At 38.5% G+C, this 20,071-nt stretch overlaps 3 protein-coding genes across 6 annotated transcripts in view; 1 reads left to right on the top strand and 2 right to left on the bottom strand.

The window, feature by feature from the left end:
• Positions 1-1,797: 1,797 nt before the first annotated feature.
• On the bottom strand, positions 1,798-9,208 carry LOC128868477 (uncharacterized). The gene is made up of 3 exons (XM_054110603.1): positions 8,880-9,208; positions 3,060-5,528; positions 1,798-2,988 (listed from the first exon to the last, which is right to left on the bottom strand). The coding sequence occupies exons 1-3, from the start codon at positions 8,916-8,918 to the stop codon at positions 1,861-1,863; spliced, it is 3,636 nt and encodes a 1,211-aa protein (XP_053966578.1). The 5' UTR covers positions 8,919-9,208; the 3' UTR covers positions 1,798-1,860.
• The window catches only part of LOC128868479 (major facilitator superfamily domain-containing protein 6), an 84,355-nt gene continuing 72,598 nt past the window's right edge, over positions 8,315-20,071 (top strand). For 3 of the 4 annotated variants that reach the window (XM_054110605.1, XM_054110606.1, XM_054110608.1), the window contains exon 1: positions 8,315-8,514. The gene's annotated coding sequence lies outside the window, so the exon portion shown is untranslated. The remainder of the gene's footprint in view (positions 8,515-20,071) is intronic. The other variant, XM_054110607.1, reaches the window with a different exon arrangement.
• Positions 17,599-20,071, bottom strand: part of LOC128868478 (transferrin) — a 38,596-nt gene continuing 36,123 nt past the window's right edge. The window contains exons 2-4 of the mRNA XM_054110604.1: positions 19,651-20,018; positions 19,281-19,583; positions 17,599-19,210 (exon numbers count right to left, since the gene is read on the bottom strand). Coding sequence (XP_053966579.1) covers positions 17,840-19,210; positions 19,281-19,583; positions 19,651-20,018 — 2,042 coding nt within the window. The 3' untranslated portion in view covers positions 17,599-17,839. The remainder of the gene's footprint in view (positions 19,211-19,280; positions 19,584-19,650; positions 20,019-20,071) is intronic.

Genomic DNA, 20,071 nt, shown 5'->3' on the forward strand with positions numbered 1-20,071 from the left:
TTCATTGGGACCATGGGCTTTGGTTTCAATGCCATAACCATATACTCATGAAGCAAATCTGGATCATCGTTGACGTCATTCAAGAATTTCTAAGCGATGCTCATGCGAGGTTGTTTTTGGTCAAAGTTCAGCAATTTTGGAACGAACTTCGCTCCCGCACGTTTCATGTCCAAATTTCTGAAAATATTGCATGGCATGAGCCAACTGATATGCCGATATGCCGACAGCCTCAGCAGCTCTGAATCACAAATTTCTTCACTTTCTCAACATTTTCATCGGTTGTTGATGTGCTGGAGCGTCCAGAGCGAGCGTCGTCATTCACATCTTCTCGACGTTCTGTTAAAAATTTTTACCATTTGTAAACATTTTTTTAACTCTCTACATTGCAAGTGTTTTTGAGCACTTAATTACATTTTTTACACAAAATTTTATGCAAATTCTTTTATCCAGTTTTTTTTAATAGCAGAAAATCGCCGAACATGCAAAGCACTTGCCTTATTTTTGCTTTTCACAAACAAGCTAAACAGGCTATACTGCCCAAACCGTGGACATAATAATCGAAAGTCGAGTGTACGTAGCCCGGCAAATTTAAAAATTCTCCTTCTTTTTTGAACACACCTCGTGGGTATTGTATAGTATTCCGTGTATACGTTAGACACCACAGCCTGGCTTCAGTAAATTGACTGGATATTTTTGTTGTGAAATTGTAGCTGGGAAATCTATACTTTACAGCTTTTGTGCTTTCACATGTACACGTATGTATCTACAGGCGAATGTGAAGAAAATTTAGGTAAATAGTGCATGTTAAACGGTTTCGTAAGATAACAGGAGCGTGATAACAGGAAATCGTGTGTGATTCTATTAGAACATGGGAATTTTCGTCGGCATAAATATGCGTATTAAGTCTATTTCGAGTGAACCCAACCTCATGAGTAGGCTAGAAGATGAGGGTTTTCAGTACCGCAGCCTAGATATCAGCAGCAACAATCCAAATGCGCTTGATAATCAATCTGACTTAGGCCTGAACTCATTGTAAATGCTACGGGTAAAGTAGCAGCAAACAAAAAGAACCACATTCATCGGAAGTCTCTTATCACCTTAATAAACTCCCGACCACCAAATGCCGTCTTCCGAGTCCAACCACCACCCATTGTAGAGGAAGAGTTTCGGCGGCAGCCTGAGACCCGCGTAATTTTGGCCCATTTACATTCCGAATATTGTAGGAGGTTAAATGGCTACTTATCCAGAATCGACCCGGATATACTCAATATATTTACATATCCTCTTAAACCCACTAGCCTAACACCCCTGTCCCTCTGGACCCAACCCGTCGAAATAGCATGTTTCCTGGGCTTATCGTTAGATGCGTTAGACAATGACGATCGATGACTATACCGCACTGGTAGGTCTTGTAGATCTTGATGAACTGCTATAAGGACGATACTAACAACACTAATTCCTACCTCGGCTGATATCTGCCGCATACTCGTCCCTAAATTGTGCTCTATCCGTGCACAAATTCCATTTTCTGCTTTAGGAGTAGATATCGATTTTGTTCATCCGATTAAACAGATATCATGCAATCTTCGGTGAAATCTTGCAAACCTACTTTTTGAAATAATCTGGTAATTGAGATATGCTTCAGCATAAAGACATCGCGCTTCGGTGGCAATTCCATTAGCACCGCCAGACATGAAATATATGTCTTTTGAAGGACCAAAAGGCGGCTGAGTAAGGGCCGTCGCAGGCGAGTAAAATTTTGGGTAATATCTGTAAACAGTTACAATCTTTAAACATTTTAATGCAACATTTTGCCAATTTTGCAAGAAAGTGATTTATTTTAATTGCTTCTTTTTTTGCCTACTGCTTTAATGAGTGCACTTCTACGTCATTTTCTTGATCTAATGTGATCAGATGATTTTCGTTTTGTGAACTTTTGGCTACCGCTATATCTACAATTCGCTTTTCTTTTTCACCCATTCGTTCGTCTACAATTTCACGATCCAAATAAAAATCGTATGCCCGCATTTGTCCATTTACGAGCGCAAAAAGCCGCCAACCATCACTCGATATTTCCAGCGATTGCACCAAATCCTTTCGCAGTGCCGATCCGCTGATTATTAGCTGCCGGTCGTATACGCGCAACTCAAACGGACGCTTTTGATTGCTGATCAACGCAATACAGGCGGCTGTAGATGGTCGCGTGTCGTATTCGGGTGTGTAGGGGTTCCCATCATTTCCGAGCAGCCGCCTTTCATTTAGTATAATGTTTTGTATGGCGCATGATTTGCCAGTGTCCGGATCGATGTCAGGCGTGTGTGGTGTTTTGATTGCATGATTTGCGTCTTCACATGAGATCGTGGTTTCTAAGAGCCTAACATCCCCATTACGTTGATGTGACAATGCTTGCTGATTACAATTGACTATCATCACTGATCCATTAGATAAACCAACTGCCAGAAAATTTTCGTTGGTAAGCGCTTTCAAGGCGGTCGGGAATAGAAACCCACCTTCATTGATGTTTATTTTGCTAAAGCGTTCCGATTTTAGACTCTTCGAACAGGTCAGCACAAAATTGCGATTAGTACAAACATAAATGCGCTCGCTGCCGGTATCAATGCTAGTGAAGCGCAACCCGTGCAGTTGCTGGCTTTGATTCAGAGCCATTTTGGTTTCATTCAGCTCGCGTAAAACCTCATCACTGTAAATTTCTTTTTCGAATAGTGATTTTGTCGTTTGGAATTGGGTTTGTGTACGTCGCAACCCACTTTCCAAATAGTCACGTAGATCGCAGATAGCACTCTGAATTAGTTTGACGCGCGCCCAGGGCGAACTGTACTCGAAGCGAGAATTTGACACTGGAGATGAGCTGCATTTCCGACGATGCTGGGTATTGGATGTTTTCGGTGCATCGAATTCACAATGCTTCACACTCATTTCCACGAGTGTCCAAATAGACATAATACCAGTATCGTTAAGCGCAGCGAACTAAAAATAAAGAAGCAAACGAGAGAAATGGTAAATGGACTAGTTATCACACAATATGCATTCCACCATACCTGTATGGACCTATACGTTCCTAGTGCCACAGCTTTTGGAGGAGTTCGAAAGCTCCTAATATCTACAACAGCACCAAGGTCTATTATGCGGTGTGGCTGGTTGGAGTTAGCGCACCATCTGGGTACTACTGATTGCGTGGCAGCAAAGTGTGTTAGATATCCATCCAATTTCGAGCAGAAGGAGTATGTTTCACGCAGATCCCACATTGCGATGCTGCCGTCGTGCAGTCCGCAAACCACAATATCCGGACAATCATAACAGATCTCGGCACGGCAAACCTCGCTCCAGGTAGAGAGCAGTCGCATTGGTTGTGAGCATTCGCTGGTGGACCACACCATAAGCAGGTTAGAAAAATCGCTGCGATAGACTTCCGCATCTCGTGGACTCGCATGCACCGTTATGACGACGTCATGTCTAGCGTTAGCAAATACGCGCACCACATGCAAAGCATTCAAAAATTTCGTATCCAAGCGGATATAGCCTTTGCTGATTGCTTGGAGGCTACTTTGGTTCAGCCCGAGTTTCGTGAGACGTTCCTGTTGTCTAGTATCTGGTTGAACGGAATTCAGTACTTTCGATATAACGCTAGAACTACGGAGCAGAAACGAGTTTAATAGCTCGAAATCCACTGGCTTATGCAGACTTTTCAACTGTTCGCCAACGACGCGATTCTTAATACTTTGCCGAAAAACACTGAGCTGCTGTAAGCTGTCATCATAGATATCAGCGTTTAAAACATGCACCACGTTGCCTTCTTCCATCGGAGACTCGCCGCAACAATTTTGTATTGCTATAGTTCCATTCAGGTCAGCTCCAAGTTTTTGTATCGTTTGCAAGTCGTATTTCGGGGGATGCTGTGTCCACATGGTGCGCCTATCATAATTATCCGTCTGACATTCGGTCGACATGCGATTGTCATTAGTCTGCGTTGAGCACTGCGTGGTGTTCAGCGTACCGTAGGTTTGCATATAAATGTCGTAACTGATGGGTTTGAGATCGAATAGCGAGAAGGTCAAAGTGTCGAATCGGATTTTGGTCATTAGTTCTATGCCTCGTTTGCTTCGGATGGGGCGGGTATTAAAATCAGCGTAACCTCCATAAGAGCACACAATTCCTCCGAATTTGTCCACTTCGGCTTGAGTATTACTATTATTAATAGTATAGCCGCTGATGCCTGAGTCTAGTTGGTCTGTTGAAGCTACGCTGTACGAGGTGTCCATGCTGTCAAAATGCCTTTCATTCGTTTGCGTGGTAATCTCAGACAGTTTTATATGCTTTCGCGAATTCATTTCATAGTTTCCTGAGTCCAGCTTTCGCTCGAATTCCTTATCACGTTGAATGACTGTGACGGGATACTGCGTCAATTCAGATTCTTCCTCGTCCTCACTATTATTAATGTGTATTTCTTCCTTGCTTTTAGCATTTTCCTCCTCAGAAGATAGAGAAAGTATACTTTTGCTGTTGTCTTCATCTTCGCTATGTGTAGACGAACCACTCTCAGTATTCCCAATCGAACCATTTTGAGTTGATGACCCGGTCTCAAAGTCCGATTCGTAAGATTCAAAGTCATCTGAGTAGCTATCCGTAATAGTGTCTTTCAACCCGTCACCCGACTGCATGTCATTACGATTTTCAGCAATTCGAGTTTCTGACGCTTCTCGGGACTTTGCTCTTGATTTGCTTTTCAATGGTTCGCCAAAGGCTACCTCAAAAGCTACCGGATCTTTGACGATAGGCTTCTGTCTTATCACTTCATCTACAACTATTTCGGGCGTAACCGGTTCTTGGCCAATTGTAATGAACGAAGTAGCACCGTCCGCTAGTATTTGTTGCTCAATTCTTTGCTTGGCCGAATCGGTACGCAATACGATAATTTCTTCTTCCTTCAGCGAATGTGTGCGCACACGTTTTGGTTGCTCATCATTCTCGATCGGCACAATGCTCTCATTAATTGGCTCTGCGGTAATTTCTTTGCGACGTGGCGGTGGTGAGGCTACCGTTACATTATGAAAAGTATCGAGTACGGCATTGGGTTTGATTGCAGTGGACTGTCTTTTCTTAACTGTATCAGCAATGTCGAGGTTATGCTTGGCGCGCATAGGCTGCTCATTAACGCTACTCTTAATTGTTGTTGGTGCAATACGCTTCTTCGTCGATGGTACATTTATCCTGCCAGTTATTTTTGGTACGGCTCGGGAGGTCGTTAATGTTTTAGTTGGTGGGGTATTTTGTGGCTTTGTGCCATCACGCTGAGTTCTGATTTTGGTGGCGACCTCAGGCTCAGCTTTTCGTGCTTGAGTGCTGATTTTACGCTTAGGCTTTTCTTCTAAAGCTCGGTTCGTAACTGTTGATGCGGCACTAGGTGTTGTTCTAATTTGCGTATTTGCTTTAGTAGACCCACTCGTAGTTTTTGTTGGATTACTGACAGCACTTTTCTTCGATGTAGCACCTGTTGTTGTTTTATGACCCTGAAGAGCAAAACAAACAAGAAAACCAACAACAAACGTGAATACGTAATCTGTAGTGGATGTCGTAATGAAATACTTAGAGAAAGTACTTGAAAAATAATTATTGTAAATGCTTACAAATTCTACGGACGAGTGAAAATGGGTTATCTGATAAGGCAAATGCCTTTTAGGCAATACAAATTTAATTTATTTTTATTTTTAATAACAATTCAAGTGGTTTGGTTAAATATATACACATAAGTGAATTTAAGATTACCAAATGCGATATATATTACAAGATATTCTCGACAATTTGTTACCGAACTTTTTATGCTACCCAATATTTAAAACCTTTTATGCGTAATAAATAAAATTTTTTTTTTTCATAAAATGTTAATGTAATCCTTTAAGAATGTGTCAAACAATTTTTAGAACGTAAATTTAAGTATTTCTTATATTATAGATCGTCAACCGTGACGACTCTATTCCTTGCGTTCGAGCGCTGGGAGAGGAATTTTCATGTATTCAAACTTAAGACGCGTTTTTCTCAAAACTAAAGGGTGGGCCATATATCGTTTGCTTTTTAAGCCACCCATTTTTTTGAGAATGGTAACACAAATGACATGTCAAATGTGTTCATAATTTATTTAAAGGTTTGACATTTACGAAATGGGATGCTATATGGTGCAAGAACTGAAGCCTAATGACCATCCAATGCGTTTTCGGTTCGCTCAATGGGCAGAAAATCGTCTGACCGAAGATGAGCATTTTTACCGAAAAATTATCTTTTCTGATGAAGCTCATTTTCACATCGGTGGCTACGTTAATAAGCAAAATTCGGATTTGGGGCTCTGAAAATCTACACGCTACTGTAGAGAAGCAAATGCATCCACAACGAGTCACTGTTTGGTGCGGTTTTTGGTCTGGCGGCATCATCGGGCCATTTTTTTCGAAAATGAGCGAGGAGCCGCGGTTACAGTAAATGGCGAGCGTTACCGTGACATGCTCAGCGAGTTGTTTCCAAAAATTGAAGAGGATGACATGGACGACATTTGGTTTCAACAGGACGGTGCAACTTGTCACACTGCCAAAGTTACACTCGAACTTTTGGCTACCGTTTTTGAAAACCGAATAATCAGCCGAAATTCCGATATCAATTGGCCGCCTCGGAGCTGGGATTTAAGCCCGTTGGACTATTTTTTGTGGGGAGCCGTTAATAGTCCGTAAGCCAGCGACAGATTTTCACGACCAAGTTCCTCTCAGTCGATAATTCGTAAAATGCCTCAGATAGTTGCATTATGAAGCGTTGTAAACGTCAGCTGCGGCTCCGAGGGTGGGTTGAGCAGTGGTAGCCGCCCACGCACGTAAAAAATATACTTTTAGTCATTTACTCCCGATAAAAAAATTGATCAAATTAAATTTAGACTAATATTTTGAAGAAATAAAATTGTCAGCTAATTATAAAGTGGTGGATTATACGTCAGCTGGTCACACAAATATGAAAAAAATATATATTTTTTCAGTGGCTTCCTCCCAAAGGAAAATTTATCAGATAGTTTATGTATTGTTTTTAATAAATAAATAAGTCAGCTGGCTATATGTAGGTGGAATGTGTGTCAGCTGATGCCCTGAAGGTGTAACGTAGGAGCTAGTCGGAAACATTTATAGCCTAATTAAATGTATCAGCTGACGAGTTTTCCCCCAACATACTGCCAGCTGATTTATTTTATTACTTTCATTTCAACAATCCGCACAAAAATTTTTCTTCCATTGCCATTGTACATATATTTGATTTTTGTAAAAGTAATTTTTAATGCCGAAATTTCCATAGGAATATAAACAAATAAATAAAGCAGCAATAATAAAGCAGGCCACTTTAACAACCAAGGAACACAATCGCTAAATCAGCTATTCTAGTGCCATCGCCTTGAATGAATTCGCCGCACTCCATTAACCAAAATTCATGAATGATACATGAGAAACAGATTGCGAATTCCTTCCGAATTCGCTGAGCCGTAAGAGTCCACGAATAAACAAACAAATGAAAGGGGAATTATTTGTTTGGGAAGAAGAAAAGTAGGCAAAAGCAATGGAACAACCAAACATAAGAAATTATTCACACACACACACATACTTTCTTGCCACGGCGTCTTCCGCATAAAAACTTCATTTCGAGGCTTTATATTAGTTTTTGCTTTAACAATTTAACACGCGGCCCTTCTTTTGCATTAGTTTGTTTAGTTTTATCTCACAAACCACTATATTCTAAGCCATTCACTTTTTCACAAATATGGAATTTATCCTATTTTTGTTTGCTTTGTTCGCTCGTTTTGTATTGCGAAGGGAGCTGACGTCAGAGTAAAGTAACTGTTTTTTAATGGCGCCACCTTCAGTACTCAATTCGCCTTGACTAAAATTATTATTCTTAGTAAACTTCCAAACAAAATGTTTTTCCTTGTTTTCACTGCTGTTAGCTACCAGTTTTTGTTCTGGTCAGCAGCTTACCGGCAGCATCTTCCGATAAATTTTATCAGATGTTCGTTATGCATTTAGCAAACGGTCTCATATTATTATATTTCACCGAAGCCAAATTAGTCGATTTATAATTGAATAGTTTTGCTAAGAATTGCAAACTTATTTCTGAAGTCAGCGCTATGTGCCAAACTAATATGACTACGCATTTCATTGTAGCGTGCAAGAGCCATACAAAGATAACAAGAGAGACTAATTCGGCGATCGCAAAACGAGAGAAACTGAAGAGGTGTTGAATTGATCAGATACAAGCAAGAAGCCTGTATCTGGTGGATGTGAAGGCCAGTTTATATCCGCGCGCCGAATTGATAACTGATTTTTTTCGAAGTGTTGTGTTTATGCACGCATACATATATGTATGTTTGTATACAAAAGTAAAAGAAATCATAAATATACGCATATCTGTGCATGTGTAAGCCATTGACCTAAAAGCGCAGTGCAAAAATTCAAAACAAACAAAGGAAAGGTGAATGAAGTGAGTTTATACCTTTAAAATAAAATAAAAGTAACGCAAATAATTGAAAATAAGTTTTTGCGAGAAAATGTTTTTAAGTAAAAGGTATATAAGGTGCATTTGTACATACATTTTTTTATTCATTGTGAAATGCACGCATGCAGCAAACAATTGCTTTGGCTTCGGGTAATATAAAAAAAAAAACATAGAAATGATAGACATTTAAACAGTGCAGTGGAAGGCAAACCCAAAAGTACTTATAATTTTATATACATTTATGGAAATTCGCGACTCGAATGCTAAGTGCAAACTGGTTCCGTGTCTTATCGACACTTTTGCAAAGATATGTGATTATGTACATAGGTATCAAATTTGTATACTCTCACGTTTCTCAGTTGCGCCGTTTTCGTTTGCGGTTTCGACATTGGATTTTACGCGTTTCGTCTGTCTTCCACTTATTAAAACTTTAATAGTATTTAATTAATTTCCAACAATTTTACAACAGAATTTAGTCCACGTCTGTATCTTTGTTTAATCAATTAAAGAACTACAAAATTATGCGCTTGTGGTTACGTAGATGTGATAGCTATTGCGATTTAAATGCCAAACGCTTTTGTTATGGCAATTGAATTGGGTGCTTAACAACCGTTGCGGTTAAGGTGTTGGGTGAGGGGGAGTGACGCGTGCACAGCAAAAGTAATAAATAAATTAAATTGTAACATGCAAACAAAAAAAAACTATCAATTTGCGGCGGCAATGACAACCGTCAAACAGCTGATTTTGGTAGCCAAATAAACAAAACGAGCAGATGGCAAGTCAACGAAAATAAAGTAATAGATGGGCGGTTGTATTAAACGACACGTAGATGGCGCTGAAGCGCACTCAAAAGTGTACAAACCGAGCAAATACACCGGTGCTATATTTGTTAAACGGAGGTTTAGGAAATAAAATGCATAGTTTATTTTAATCATAGTCGAATTAGTATCTGGTTTTTAGCTGAAAGTCTGATTTAAATTGAAACTTACCACAAGCGGGTACTAAAGTTGGTTTTAAGCTCTTAAAATCGCACCTAACTATGAAAACGAATAAAATGTTTCATTTTCAAGATATTGAAAGAGATTTTGATATAGTAAATGATGAAAGATTTTTAAGATACTTTTGATCCATTTGAGTTGGATGAAAGTACTTTTTATCAAGGAAAAAAAAAAAATTGTTAAAAATCTATGCTAATTTTTAGCCACTTTAAACTGACACTTTATGCCACTAACATTCAATGGGCTATTAAATTGCACACCTGCAATTTTTCTAAAAATTTTGATTAAGGGGGAAGTCTACTGTGACAAGGGAAAAAACAGGCTTATTTTCCGGATTTTGTTTCTAACAAAATATTGCTCGTACATAAAATCTATTTAAACTCTTATCTTTATTATATATTTAAGTTTTTGGAAAAAAAATTTTAAGTCAAAATATTCAAAATGGCCGCTGTGGCACTTCTGCAAGCGCAGGTCCGCTTTTCTTAGGTGCCTAAACGGTGTACATGAAATCTTACGTTTCGGTGATCTAAAACAAAAAAACAAAATATTGTTATCATATACATAGTATTGACTCTCGTCTGACGTAGGATTATGTCAATAAAAAATTTTGGCGTTGAAAAAAAAATTCTTGAAATTTTTTTCTTTTTTTTTGTCTAAAATTGATGTTACTATTGTTTATAACAATTTAACAAATAACGATATCAAAAAAATCCTATGTCAGACGAGAGACACTATTACAGAGAATATATAATTAAATTTTTAAGCTGATTCATTTATCAGAACTAGAGATATCGTGTACACCGTATACAAAAACTTAGTTTCGAGAAAAATGCGTTTAAAGTTTCAGTTTTCAGCGTTTAAAGCTTTGGAGCGCTTCGGGAAAAGGTCGAAATTTCAACGAAGAAAAATTTAGCCAGCTGTAACACATATTGTACCTTATTTAAGAGGGTTCAAAGTATTTTTTAAGCTAATAAAAAAAAAATCGATTTTTTGAAAAATTCCCAGTAGACTTCCCTCTTAAAAAGTTTAAATTTTCAGTATTTTTTAAATGTGTAAAATAGTGTAAAACTTTAAGTTATATAGATTTTACCGCAGTAGGAAAAACAGTTTTATAAAAAACACAATAAATTAATAAATAGTGAAAACTTTGCAATGTGTCGCGCAGCTACTTTTGCAATCACAGGTGTATTTTAAATAAAGGGTGAGGGGTAGTCAGCGGCCCGAAAAAATGATGATTTTCACTCATTTTTTTGCTAGTCAATTGCTTTATTTTACCAATTTAATAAAAACATAGCATTAATACATAATGATTCGAATTGAGTTTAGCAAAATTTCAAAAATAAAAATTAATAATTGTAAAAGTTAGCGCTCTTTGTGTGGAGCCTGTTTCTCCAGAAGACCCTTGCGGTGATCATCACAAGTCCTTGGAGATTCATCGAAAATCAATCGGACAAGAGACATTAGTTTTATTAATAGATAATATTGTGCATGATTGAAGTTTTTTTTTTTAAATTAACAATATGACGGCCTCAAGAAATAATTTTCGGATTTTCGAGAAAAAAACCAACAATTAATTAAAAAAAAAATCGAAATTAAAAAAAAGGTGTGTGTGTCAACTCCGACACGCGACTGGAGTTTACTCCTTAAGAACGATTACCGCGATATTTAAAAATATATTTAATATGCAAAAGGAGTAAATGAAGACCTTTTCTATATTACTGGAAAAATATAAATTGATTTATTCTATTCGCTATAGTAAGCCACCTGGAATGAACAATTGTTTTGGGGTTTTTCTTTTTTAAGCTGTCGTTGCAATGCCCACTTATAATAGCACTACAAATATTAAATAGGTATTTTTGATCCGTATTTAAATCTTTTTCACTGGATATATCTGGTAGTGTGAATATAATTGGTTCATAATTGACGAAAGAAAGCTTCTCACAATCCTTCAATTTGTTCTCTATTTCACCGTTAAAGCTTTCAGACGTAGAGCCATCAATGTATTCAAACATCTAAGCGGTAGTTCATTGGCGTGTAATTGGCAGATGAACCATTGTAAGGGTTTTTGAAGACAATCTCCTCCAAAGGTTCAGACGATATCACTGGTATGTGTAGGTTCTCAACGAACGCACAAGCACTAGATAGGAAACGGAAATAAGCACCAAAATGTGGGCAGTGGTTATTTCTCACTGGAAATTAGGAACCACAAGGAAATATATATTTCCTACAAGTTTGCACCAACAAACCAGCGCCACAAGGTATGCAGTACTTTTTCTCACGAGAAATCAGCACCCACAAGGAAAATTTATTTCCTACAAGTTTGCACCAACAACCAAGCGCCACAAGATATTCAGTGCCTTTTCTCACTAGAAATTTGCGCCCACAAGGAAAATATATCTCCTGCAAGTTTGCACCAACAAACAAGCGCCACAAGGTATGCAGTGCTTTTTCTCACTAGAAATTAGCACCCACAAGGAAAATATATTTCCTACAAGTTTGCACCAACAAAGTAGCGCCACAAGGTAGGCAGTGCTTTTTCTCACTAGAATACAGTAGGTTCTGTTTTTATGCGGTTTTTTTTATGCGGTTTTGAAATAGTGCGGTTTTTTTTTAAATTACAAAATGCATGTCGACCTATCGGGAATTGTACATATAAACAAGATTCTAAACCAGCTAAGCAAAAACTCATCACAGATTACATCAGAAATGCTAACCCTACAAGTATGGAACCGCCTGCATAACTATCTAGATCAGACGTGTACATTTCCTCAAGTGACGAAAGTGATTTTACGCCAAATCCTAAACGAACGCGCAACATGTGGGTATTGTCTGATTCTATTTCTGACTTAAATTTATTTTTCGATTCTGACGTTTCTCAAATAAAGATATAATTTTCAAAAATACAATATTTTGTTTATGCGATTTTATTTCATTATTTCAGATTCATGCGGTCTATGGAACGTATCTTTAGTTATAATATGGGACTAGTGCCCTTTTTTATGCGATTTTATTACATTATTTCAGATTTATGCGGTTTTAGCATTTGAAACGTATCTATAGTTTTACTATAGAACTAGTAGCTTTTTTTATGCTGTTTCTTGCGGAACATATCTACCGCATAAAAACAGAACCTACTGTATAGAAAAAGGGCAACGCGTCACCTCCGTCAGCGTACACTTCCGGTGATTCACACGATTTTACTACCCATATTTTTCATACCATGGGCCTTATACATATATCGTTTCTTAAGGAGTAAACTCCAAAAAAAAAATCCTTCGATCAGGCACGAGTTTTTTATGTTTTTCAAAATCAGTATAAGTTTTATTGAAATCTACCAAGCGGTTTTTAAGCTACAGTGATCATCAGTTCAGAAAACATAGTTTTGAGAAAAACGCATTTAAAGTTTTGCTATCGATTTATGTAGAGTTATACGAATTATTTAATTACTTACACTGTGTCATCTATTCCTGGACCATATACATACTAGTTCTTCAGCCGTCATAGCAGCTTCCAAAATATCGATTTGCTGTTGTCTACGTGTCTACGTAGCATTCTACCTTCGCGAGTGTTATCGTTAGCGCGCTTATCTGCCACTTCCTTTCGTACACCATCCATTTTTACTGCAGGCTACTTGCTCTCGACCGCTCCGGAGCGCCCTTTGTTAATTGTTGATTAACTCGAACTACTTATAACTTATAACTTTGTCGGATTCACTTCAAATTTTTACACAATATTTTTAAGATATTATACTTTAAGAAAATGCAAATCCAATTTTTTGACAATTTTGACTACCTCTAACCCCATAAAATGTTTTTCTAAAAACGCACCCAGATGTCGTTTTAAAATAAAAAACATTTAAAAATTTAGATGATTTCGGGCTTCACTATTTTTATTCAAAATACGAAACTTAACAATTTTGTGTGAAATATGACATCAATAAAATATCTACCTGGTAAAATCCGCCAACAGTCGATTCATCAATGCCTGATTGTTGAGTACGTCGAGGTATCGATGTTGAAGGTTGTTCAGCAACACTTTCCGCTCCAGCAACAATATTCTCAACAGAACGTCCAGTTTTTGGTCTGCCAGCCCTTTTGCTATCCTCAGCAAAACCAGCTTCTTGAAAAAATATTTCACCAGCCGTTGAAATGTTGGCTCGTTCGGATAATCGTTCCACCAAAAAAATCACGAGTTTTACGATATGTTGTCCTTAACCCTGCTCCGTCATCCTTCGTCAAAATGACTACGCGCGATTTTATTTTAAAATTAAAACCGGTTTTTTTAGATTGTTTTGGTCTGATTTTTCTGATAGCGTTAGTTGGTTAGAAGCTGTTGGTGGACGGAGACGTACAGCAAACAACGCACATTGTAAGTATTTTTTTTTCGCTTATAATTTTTTGCCGTAGTCAAAATGACGAAAGATGACGTTTGTGTAACTTCCAGTTTTTACGGGGTACTTTTTTAGTACGAATAATTTATCTTAAAACTAATGTTCCTTTTTTAGTTTAATGTATTATTTATAAGAAACTATAAGACTTAATGGATAAAAATGTGATTTATTTTTTATTTGAAATGTTATATGTATAATAAGTTGTTTAAAAAACCATGCCAATTGAAAGAAGGCTATTCAATGTTAATTTTACGCCAAAAAAATAATAAAATTTTATGAGTTTCGTTAAATATTAATTTTAAAGTATCTAAATAAAAATAACAAATCAATTTTGATACCTATTTTTGTTGACAACTTTTTTTACAGCTTTTTAAAATACATCGTAGTCAAAATGACGAAGGATGACGTTAGTGTACAATAAATAAGGATGACGTTCTAGGGTTAAGGATCGACCATTTTCATAATAAGTGTCAATAATTTTAAGGCGTTGTTCTATCGCGTTAATTTTAATGTGCATACTTAAATTTATAGACATTTGCCAGATGACATTAGAATATAATAAATTTGTACCAAATCTCTCTAATTCCTGCTCTTAGAGGATCAGACGCTATTTGCCGCCGCTCGCTCCGAGACAGATGCTGCAAAATTTCGGGTGACCTTTAAATTATATATGTCGAAGTTGACCCCGAAGTTCCCTCTCTCATTAGCCCTCTCCTGTTACCTCCCATGCGGATTGGTTACCCGCATTTTCAGTATGGTTGCCCCGGTTACCGGATGTACCACGTGGAGGTGAGAGTAGGAATTGAGGAGTTAAATTGCTGATAACAGCTACTCCAGCTTTTTTAAAACTTCCTTTATTAAAGCTGGCCCGCACTAAAATATAGCACTAAATTGACTATGGTAATAAAGAAAATACACCTAGTTCTAAATATTTATATTTTAAATAATATTTATTAGACCTGGGCTTAATTCGCGACTATGATTATCAAGTCAAGTCTTTCAGTGTTAGTTTCACTGTTAAGTTGAAATATGTAATATTAGGGTTATTGGAATCAGAAGGTAACTGTTATTGCAATGAGTTGTAACTTTATCAAAGCTTTATCGGGCATACAAATTCTTGACCTCCAGCAAAGCTCCTTGTATGCTTGCGAGAGTCGTTTGAAAAGTTCGTACAAAGTCAAAGATATGACACTACTGTTGCGTATTGAGGTTATGTTTACTTAGTAGCATTTCGTCGAAGAACACTCCAAGTTTCAGCCAGTTCGGTTTATTTCTTTGCGTTTGGCATTCGTTTGAATCGGGAAAGTCTGGTGATTTTCCTTTTGCATCACGACAACGCACCAGTTCACGCCTCAGTAGTTGTGGTCGCAAAATTAATAAAAAATATTCATCCAAATCGCTTCACATGCCCTCTATTCTCCAGGCTTGGCTCTCTCGGATCCCTCGCACTACTATTTCCTCCCCAATTTGAAGAGATGGCTGGCGGAATAAAAGTTTTATTCAAACGAGAAGGTGCTTGTAGAAAGCAATGGCTATTTTTCAGACTTGGACAAATGATATTATTCGGAAGAGCTCAACAAATTAGAACAGCGTTAGAAGGTGTACTCGTATAAATCTAAAAGGAGACTATGTCGAAAAATAAAATGGTTTGCCCCAAACAATTAATTTTTTTTATTTTTGCACGGACTTTTCAAACGACCTTCGTATAGATAAGTGGTGCGTATACTTCTGCCTGGGGTTTGGCCGAGCTTTCCGGTTTTTATTTATCTTTTCATTGCGATTTAATAGAGGGTGGCCCCGCTGGCTTGATTTTTTGGTTAGGCTTTTCGACTTTTGACGTGAATTTAACATATTTCTATTATAGATAACGACTTTCAGGTAGCTTCAAAAAATCAATTTTCTATCGATTTATGGATATAACCTTTTAAAAAGAATCGAGGTTCGTTCAAAAAGTTCTCAGCCTTCAAAAAATGTTCTTCACATGGACACATACAGATGTAGCCGTAATGCAATCTTTCAATTATACCTGCAAACGCAACTACAATTTTTCGCTGCAATTTACATTTGTCTAACATTTGACAACATCGTTCATTATTTGTTCACCTCTTTCTGCTACACCACAATGTTATGTGAAGTAAGAGTTAAAAAATCCATCGCTAAATCGTTTCAGATTTCTCTTCTTACCAATTTTTTGTAAATTCTCATTCTTCTACGTTCTCAGATCACATTCGATATCTTTATTTATTCTTGTAAATCAATTTCATCCCCTTCAAAATAATCCCCTCTCGATGAAATACACTTATGCCAACGATTTTTCCAATCCTCGAAACATGCCAAATAGTCCATTTCCGGTATAGTCATCAGCACCTTCTTCGATTCAGCTTTTATCTCCTCAATCGACTCGAAACGCGTTCCCCGGAGTGGTCTCTTGAGTTTTGGGAATAGCCAGAAGTCACACGGAGCCAATGTGGAATTTTTGGCGAAATGGTCACGAAGAACGAGTGCAGTGTGAGACGGTGCATTATCGTGATGCAAAAACCAAGTGTTGTTGACCCATTATTCTGGTCTTTTTAGACGAATTGCTTCACGTAAACGACGTAAACGACGCATAACGCTCAAATAATATTCCTTATTAACAGTTTGGCCAGGTGGAAGGAATTCATAGTGCACCACACCACGAAAATCGAAAAAAACTTTCATGACCTTTATTTTTGAACGACTTTGACGTGCTCTTTTCGGTCTGGCCTCGCCTTTAGCACGATATTCGCTTGATTGGTCGGTTGTTTCAGGGTCTTAAGCATAAATCCAAGTCTCATCTCCCGTAATGATGCATTTGAGCTTGCCCTGATAGTCTGAAAGCATTGTTTCACACACATCAACGCGACGACTTTTTTCCAAGAAATTGAGAGTTTTCGGTACCAAACGAGATTTGACTTTTCGTAGGCCCGAATGGTCTTTCAAAATGGTTTTCACAGATCCTTCTGATATTCCGATCATATCAGTAAGGTCTTTAACAGTCAACCGACGATTTTTGAGCATTAACTCCTTCACTTTATTGACGTGTTGGTCATCTGTTGACGTCGATGGTCTTCTGGAGCGCTCCAAGTCATCAACACGTTCTCGACTCTCTTTGAAGTCTTTGTACCACTTATAAACATTTTTCTGCGACATGGTCGAATCACCAAATGCCTTCTGCAACATTCTAAACGTTTCCACAGCCGAAATTTCATTCCGCAAACAAAATTTGATGGCACTTCTCTGCTCAATCAAATCAGACATTGTAAAAATCGAAAAATGCACTCTAGGTCGTTTGGTAAACACCAGCGTAAATATATTACTGATAATGGCATTCACATGAAAGTTAGCCCAGATGTTATTAACAGTGCTGCCAACTCATGAAAAAAATAAGTAGAGCGAAATTTTAATCCCGCGAAGTTTGACAAATAAATTCACCTTACTTTTTGCCCACAGTAGTATGTATGTAAGTACAGATGCCCAACGTAGACGATATGAAGTGTTGCATCCATCACTCGAGCCTTTTCGCCATCTTGTAATTGACAAATCTACGGAAATATTTTTTTATTCAGTGACGTAAAATATTCTTAAAATTTCTTCGGGAATCTGTCAATCGTTAATATGTCCTTAAACCTTACCTTCTTTATTTATATATTATAAAATGAGATAAATCTTTTTCAAGGAAGATTAAGAAATTTATTGATATAAACAGGCATAAGGAAAATATTAAAACATACTTATATAACTGTTTTTTATTAGAATACATACGAAAAGTATAAATAATATCACAAAATTGCATACTTTTTGAGTAGTACACTTAAAACACATCTCACTTTATGGAGCATATAAAATTAATGACTTTTTGTGAATAGAACAATTCCATCTATGCCTTTCTAATTTTTCGCACTCAAATCCATATTCTCCTTACAACTAATAGTGCCACAATTACAACCAAAGCCAGGGAACTCTTCATTGACGGGCTCGAATTCGGATCTACGTAATATTTTTTTGCATATTTCTCAAATATGTCTTCCATAATGCGTTGCGAAGTGTCTGTTTTCAAGTCGGTTAAGCCCCGCAGGCCATCCGTCTTGTCGCGGAACATAACATTATTGCGTGTATCGAAAATGCCATACATCGTAAATGGCCGTGTTTCCGGGCGGTAGCTCTTACCAAAGAGTTGATCGATGTCTCGCAAAGAGTTGTAGATTTCAGTGCGTCGTGCCAACGAAGTGTTGTATGTCATCAGATGACCGCGAGTGGTCCAATGCATGTAGCAGTATTCGAATTTTGAGTGGCGTTCATTAGAACCGAAGGGACACAACACGCGGAAAGACTTGTGCCCCGTATCGCGCACCCATTTCGATGTCAAATTGCCCACAGTATAGTTTTTATAAATATCCGAACTAAGAAAGGCAACGTCACCACCTTCGGCTAAGCAACGCAATGCGCCCTCATTGTCACGATAGTTGTCTGGGCATGAACGCGGGGCCTGCGGGTGCCAAGTGCATGAGTCTTCATGGAAAAACGATTGCAGCGATGCCATGCGATTTGTGACATTTACAATTGTATCTTGCACTGACAAATGCGCTGGTCCCTCGTAGGAGGGCAGGCAAGCTTTAGCGCCTTCGAGATCAGCAAACGATTTAAACTTAGAATCACTATGCACTAGCGCAATTATGGCATATCGTTCGTGCATGTCTTGTGCGAACTCGTAAAGTATCGGTACGAGATTGTAGTCACGTTGTGCCTTAATGCGGTTTTCGTGATCGACCATCAGCACATCCGCCGCCTTGTATTTCACATCGTCCATGCATGAGTCAAGGCTCTCGGAGCGTATGCACTGAATGTTCGGCTCGACGCCGTAAACTTGCGAAACTTCTTGTAGCCACGAACACTTGATGTGCTGAATGATCGAGGTGGTGCAATAAACGATGGAGCGTGGCGGATTGCATTCAGGGAAACTGTACGCGCTTTGAAAGGCGGGTGCCTGATCGAGGTAATCATCGATGGGTATGACATTATCCAGGGTGACGATTTCTACATGGTAATTCTCCAACAAACTAAGCAATGCATTCTGCCAACTATTGGGATCGTCATGGTTCAAACCGGCGACTAGATTTTGTACGTGTGCAGCGTGGCTGCGTCGCGCAGCTATTACCGGCCAAGGCTTGGCGACCCAAACGCAGGGACGTTCAGTGGTAATGGGCTGTAGGTGTCCATCAGCGCAAAGGTAACTATATTCGGAAGGATCTGACTGCGCTGGCAAACCGGTTAACTGAAAAAATTTAACAATTTTAATAAATGCCTTTAAACCAATTACTATTGATTAATCGTTTATAACTTACGCCGAAATGACTGCGCACATCATCCAGACGCGCCCAAGCAACATTTCCAACGCCATTTGTGAGGCAATAAAGCGCGCCGCGACGGCCCCAGTGCTTGTCGCCAATATCGCAGCGGTAAGAGTCATAACAGAGTTGACACAGCGACGGGTAGCGGTCTTTGAGAGCGCGATCTTGTGTTGGATCAGGCACCCATGGACCGGCTTTGCAGCTGGGCCCAAAGAATTTTGCCGATGCGCTAATACGATCCTCTGTCAGTGATATGTCCGGGTTACATGATTTTGAAATTAGTGTTGACTCAAAGTACTGTAAAGTAAATAAAAAAATATGGCTTTAAAAAAAATTACAAAAACACGGTTAGTATTACACGTACATTAGCTAACACATCGGTCCAATGATTACCCAATCCATAACCAGGATGGCAAAGTTTCGCACCCCGCAGATCATGCACTGTATGTATATTTGCCTCGTTGTCCACTACAGCGACGATTTCATACTCGAAATGGGTGTCATGCGAACGCAGCTCACTTGTGACCAAAATCTCGACGCTGGCCCAACGTGCGGCAATAAGCTCTTCTGCCGAGAGCACACCAAAATGGGCGGTACCTTTGTGTATCCGTCGCACACAGTCCAGACGATCGATGCCAATTACGCATTCTATATTACTAGTTGCCTCCAGAATTGGGCAAAACTTCGGGGTCTTGCGGTATGTGCCACGGGACTCGACGATGCAGACACGTACTTTTGGGGGAAAAAGAAAAGAAAAAAGCTATTATGTATGGCTCAAAACGCAA

The sequence above is a fragment of the Anastrepha ludens genome, chromosome 6 (genome assembly GCF_028408465.1).
Source record: "Anastrepha ludens isolate Willacy chromosome 6, idAnaLude1.1, whole genome shotgun sequence".
In the NCBI taxonomy this organism is placed as follows: domain Eukaryota; kingdom Metazoa; phylum Arthropoda; class Insecta; order Diptera; family Tephritidae; genus Anastrepha; species Anastrepha ludens.

Excerpts from the sequence above, each read along its gene's own strand:
- LOC128868477 (XM_054110603.1), bottom strand. The coding sequence starts at position 8,918 with ATGTCGAAACCGCAAACGAAAACGGCGCAACTGAGAAAC. Across the intron at positions 5,529-8,879 it reads AAACGGCGCAACTGAGAAAC|GGTCATAAAACAACAACAGG; the intron begins GTGAGAGTATAC and ends TTTGCTCTTCAG. Across the intron at positions 2,989-3,059 it reads GAACGTATAGGTCCATACAG|TTCGCTGCGCTTAACGATAC; the intron begins GTATGGTGGAAT and ends CTTTATTTTTAG.